At 38.0% G+C, this 5861-nt stretch overlaps 1 protein-coding gene across 1 annotated transcript; it reads right to left on the bottom strand.

Moving 5' to 3' along the window:
• Positions 1-114: 114 nt before the first annotated feature.
• On the bottom strand, positions 115-3538 carry LOC310724688 (uncharacterized protein). The gene is made up of 8 exons (XM_083538965.1): positions 3535-3538; positions 1614-1674; positions 1464-1511; positions 1362-1394; positions 1016-1132; positions 871-933; positions 737-799; positions 115-350 (listed from the first exon to the last, which is right to left on the bottom strand). Exons 3-8 carry the CDS (start codon positions 1506-1508, stop codon positions 309-311), a joined length of 363 nt encoding a protein of 120 aa, XP_083395091.1. The 5' UTR covers positions 1509-1511; positions 1614-1674; positions 3535-3538; the 3' UTR covers positions 115-308.
• Positions 3539-5861: the final 2323 nt, after the last annotated feature.

Below are 5861 nucleotides of genomic sequence, written 5' to 3'. Positions count from 1 at the left end.
TCTTTTGTTTGTAGATTAAATGAGTCACATGTTCTAACTCTGTATCTGTATTAGGGTGGTGCGGCAGGGGCAGCATTTCAGCAGGTCATGAGTTTAAATCTCAACTCACTCAAATGCAGAGAAAGAGTTCTCACATTGTATTTATTATAAATTAATGCATTTTAACACAGCATTGACATTTACATGACCGAGTAATCAGGAAGTGATGAACTGCTTGCACCTGTGGAGTGTGAAGAGACAGTTAACACAAATCCGCTGTTTCACAACCTGCAGATTAATGATAGAACTGAAGATAAATTACCAATATTTTAGCATTTATCAGAAACCTGATTCAATGGATCTTCATTCACCTGATGAGAGATGGACAGAATAACGTGTAAGTAATACACCCTAAAATTCTACACTCCAACCTCTGTATCTCTGTTAAGCTGCTTTGGGATTACAAAAGTGCTCTACAAATAAAACAGAATTGAATTAACTTTCTTTACACTGCAGGCACGTGTACTCAACACTGGCAAATTGTTTCCAGTTACTATATAATAAGTGAAATTGTATAAATTCCCTATATCTATAATTTGCCGTGAGGTTACTGTAGCTGTTTAACCACAGCACACCTGACTCTCTCATGGCACAATTGTGTGCTATTAAAAATCACTATTCTACAGTAAGCTCACAGCAAATTATACACTTATTAGAGTCTATATCTCATCATTTGTTTTCTTATTTTTTACTTCACCTTCACTCGTGCCCGTCCTGCTGTTCTCCCCTGCTGGACATTTAGTGCAATTACAGGAACCAACTGAGAAACATACAAATGAATGTTATAGTGTATACTGCTGACACAATGCTAATGTTTCTTCTTGCTTATACCTGAATTTGTTGTCCATTTACTCCATTGGCTTCTTGTGGCAGTAAAGCTAAAACTGGAACGATCTAGATATTTAACCAGGAATGAGGGTTACTATAAAACCATAATGTTCCTTTGTAAATAATATTAATAGGATAAAGTGCTTACAGGTGGATTAGGCTGAGCCTGGTTGTTAGAAGCCCCAACCTGCTGCTGCTGAACAGCAGTAAATACCACCGGAATTCCTGCTCCTGCATTATTATTTGCACCATTAGGAACAGGAACCTGTGGAATAAGCAGCAGCAGAAATAAATCAAAAGGAAAATATCTTAAAATAAAATCCTAAAGGCAGTTAACTCTCTCGCTCTCTCTCTCTCTCTCTCTCTCTCTCTCTCTCTCTCGCTCTCTCCCCGCTCCCCAACAGAAATCTTTAGCTTTACATTATAGTATTTTTAGCCAATCAAAATCACTTGTTAAATTAAAGATTAACACTATACAAACTGGAATTATTTACCTCTGCACTTCCCGATGAAGCTTCTCCCCTTACCTAAATGCCAAAAAAATCATTAATATCGAAATAAATAGACTGCAGTTTAATTAAATTTTTATATCTTACCAGGAGGAAAAATGTTTTGAAGATAATCCACCACAGACAGATCATGTTCTATACACACAGATAATCGCACACATAAACAGTCGCTACAGTGATTATATATAATATAAAACTGGATTTCTAAGTATATAATGTAAATAAATCTTTAAATACCACGTGTGTTATATAAGTCCTCAGGAGGCTGTAAATGCGGCGTATGTCTATGGCAGAACAGCTAAAGGTTTTAAAGAAAAAAGCCCACTGATGTCATCTTGTGGTTTTAAATAATTACACACCTCATCACATAATGCAGTAAGTGATGACAATGAATTACAAAGAAATAATACAAAACAACAAACACACACTTTTATTGCTGATAGAGCATGAAATACAAGCTGAGGATTGCAGCACTGCTGAATTCTTGAATCAGGTTGTAGTAAATAAAATTTTAACAGCAGCTCTGACTGTAGTGCAGCTGCAAATCACTGAGAAGCAGAGCTGCACAAATCTAAACAATCTCTCTACAGCCTCTAATAATTGTGAAACAATTTAAGAATAATGTTCAACATCAAATTCCAAACACTTTGAATGTCTCTTCTACAGTACATGTACATCATCAAAGGATTCAGAGAATCTAGAGTAATATTAAAATACAATAGAGAAGACCCAGGACTGTTGAGCAGCTAGGATCCTTGGAGAACATTTGCTAAAATTAGAAATATGATGTCGTTACAGGATGCAGAAAAACTAGTTCATGCTTTTGTTACTTCTAGATTAGACTACTGTAACGCTTTACTGTCTGGGTGTGCGAGTAGGTGCATAAATAAGCTTCAGTTAGTTCAGAATGCAGCAGCAAGAGTCCTCACTAGATCTAGAAAATATGATCACATCAGCCCTGTTTTAATCATCTACACTGCTCCCAATTACATCTCACACTGATTATAAAATACTACTACTGACGTATAAAGCACTTAACGCTCTCACGCCGCAGTATCTGAGTGAACTTCTGTACCAGTATGATCCTCCACGCCTACTTAGATCAAAAGGTGCTGGCTATCTGTTGGTTCCTCCAATAAAGAAGACTACAGCAGGGGGCAGATGTTTCTCTTATTAACCCCACAGTTATGGAACAGCCTTCCAACCAGTGTTCGGGACTCAGACACAGTCTCAGTGTTCAAGTCGAGGTTGAAAACATATTTATTCAGTCAAGCCTTTTATCAGTAGATTTTTCTTCGGTAAAGGCTCAGATCTGGAGGGATCATGGATATAGAGTGTTTGGTGAACTGGGATATTTGGATGCTGTTGTCCCCTCACATTCACATGCTTATTCAGGTTTGTTGATGGTGGTGTGGTGGGTCGTCTCTTATCCCAGAGATCCCTCATGTCTGTGTTGCCTTCTGGTTCTCCCTTTTAGTTATGCTGCTATAGCGAGTCTTGCCAGAGTCCAAACTGCACAGTGACTTTAACTCTCATGCAACAATAGGTACACTTAATAATCCATATCCTTCTCTTCCCGTCACCCTCTTCTCTCTCTCTCTCTCTCTCTCTCTCTCTTTTTCTCTCGGTCGAGTTAAACATGCTCCTCACTGATCATCACTGCACCCCGCAACATTGTATATCTGCTTCAAATGGACATTCGGTGCAACCCAGATGAGGATGGGTTTCCTCTTGAGTCTGGTTCCTCTCAAGGTTTCTTCCTTATGCCGTCTCAGGGAGTTTTTTCTTGCCACAGTTGCTCATCAGGGACAAACATACTTACAAATAACATATTTACGTTTAATCGCCACATTATCTGTGTAAAGCTGCTTTGAGACAATGTTCATTGTTAAAAGCGCAATACAAATAAACATGAATTGAATTGAATTGAACATTCTTCTCCAAAAATTCAGGAGTAAAGGATGAAATAAGGAAGTAACCACAGACCAGTCAGGGTGCCCATGCTGACCCCCTGTCCACCCCTGAAAGTGACAACAATGGGCACGTGAGCAATAAAACTGGACCACAGAGCAATGGAAGAAGGTGGCCTGGTCTGATGAATCATGTTTTTTTTTACATCATGTGGATGGCAAGGGGGTGCAGATCTTGTAACCCTTACATGGAAATGGTATTTCTGGATGGCTGTGGCTGCTTGTAAAAAGATAAAAAGAAAAAAAGAAAAAAGGTACAAAAATGGTTTGAAAAACACAACAACGAGTTTGAGGGTTTGACTTGGCCGCCAAATTCCCCAGATCTCTATCCAATCGAGCATCTTTGGGATGTGCTGAATAAATAAGTCTGATCCATGGAGGCCCCACCTCACAACTTACAGGACTTAAGGGATCTGCTTCTAACATCTTGGTGCCAGATACCACATACACCTTCAGTGGTCTTTCTTACTTCTAATTTAATATTTATATCTAGAATTTATAAATTTATTTAAAGCTGCATTGTGACAGTCACCTGAAGTTTTGTTAAATTAGACGTTATCTGATATTAAAGCCTGTTTGCTGTTTATATTTTTACAAAGACACATTTGAAATAAGATAAGATAATGATCTGAGATAAATTCAGACTGAATTAGTGTGGCTATTTACAAATATAGAAAATATTTGGTATTAAAGTGATGCTAAGTTCTCAGAAGGCCTTTTGTATTTTACAAATGAATTAAAGTTACCAACAAATTAATGCTTGTCTACAGTAACAAATAGTTTGCTGAGACTGCAAAAAATCAGCTAGGTTAAAAAACAACACATTTTCTGCAACGGTCACATCCTCCATAGCTCAGTGACGAGATCTGGAGGTTTTGTTTTTTCTAATGGAAGACCAAAAAAAGCTCGAAATCACTCAAAAAAACAGAGAATTTTTTCAAATTGTCTTTTGATTTATTATGCATGAACATACTGGTCTATCATTTTGTGTAGTGTGTACTCTGCCCAGACAATATGTAATTAGTCTTTTTTACATGATCTATTCACAACACAATTGCCTGAAACAATTTTCCAGTGTTTTTTTTTTTTTTTTTTTTTTTTTTTTTACTAAAGAATAAACTAAAGTTAATCCTTTAAATTATAGCAGGGAAACAAAATCAGTGGATTAGTGTCATCTTGGAGGCTGATATCATCACACCACAGAATGACCTCATGCTGGTGTGGAAACCTGCAGCAAAATCACACTCTTTCACAAACATGCTGAGGTCAGCAAAAATCTCTAACGATATGTTTGTATGATTAGAACACACATCATACTAATCACACACAACTGATCCCAACCATACACCACACCATAAATACAAACAGAACCTCACAGTTTTAAGTGAAGTACATACTCTGTGTCTTTGTTACCAGTTGTTACCAAGTTTACGTTGATTCTGCTTTTGATTCTAAACTTGATTTGTTTTCTAATTATCTAAACATTGCCAACATTATCTGATCACAAGTTTGCCTTATAATTTATCTGATTTGAAGCTTTCTGAATAAATTTCATGTCTGTACTTATCTTCACCTTGCCACCTGACAGCAGCTTACATTGGTGTTGAAATTATTGTACAATATGTCACAAATGAAAGTGCACCCCTCACATATCAGCAACTATTTTAGTATCTTCTCAAGGGACAATACTATAGAAATTAAACTTAGATCTATTTTAGAGTGTCATTGTGCAGCTTGTATATCAGGACAGATTTACTGTCCTCTAAAAAAAAAAACAACATACAGTCATCAATTCAATTCAATTCATGTTTATTTGTATTGCTCTTCTAACAATGTACATTGTCTCAGAGCAGCTTTACACAGATAATGTGGAGATAAAAAAAATTAATATGTTCTTTATACGTGTAAGTTTGTCCCTGATGAACAAGCGGGTGGAGACTGTGGTGAAGGAAAAACTACCTGAGATGGCATAAGGAGGAACCAGACTCAAGAGGGAACCTCATCCTCATCTGGGTGCCACAGAATGTCCATTTATTACAGATAAACGATGTTGAGGTGCAGTGATGGAGATCAGAAGCAAACTGTAGTCCTGAGTCAGTGTAGCAGACTGTTGACATAAACTGCAGTCCAAATCCATCCTCAAAGCTCCTGTTCTTACTCTGGAATTTCATGAAACCACCCAAGGCATTGATGAGAAACCGTCCCAAGCTGCACAGAGTGGCCTCCAATCGAAGAGAACATCATCCAGAGGCAGACCAGGACGAAGTGGGAAGATCCACGGAAGGAAGAGGAGCAGGAACAGTGGTCACTGGAGCCTCAGGAGAATGTTTACCTCGACAGAGAGAGAGAGAGAGAGAGAGAGAGAGAGAGAGAGAGAAAAGAGGGGTGATAGGGTGTTAGGGTTAATGTCACTGTGCAGTTTGGACTCCTGCAAGACTCGCTATAGCAGCATAACTAAAAGGGAGAACCAGAAGGGAACACAGACATGAGGATCTCTGGGATAAGAGACGACCCA

The sequence above is a fragment of the Silurus aristotelis genome, assembly GCF_946808225.1.
Source record: "Silurus aristotelis genome assembly, chromosome: 4".
NCBI classification, from domain to species: domain Eukaryota; kingdom Metazoa; phylum Chordata; class Actinopteri; order Siluriformes; family Siluridae; genus Silurus; species Silurus aristotelis.
The sequence above is the reverse complement of the archived record's forward strand: the minus strand, read 5'-3'. Positions and strand labels throughout refer to the sequence as shown.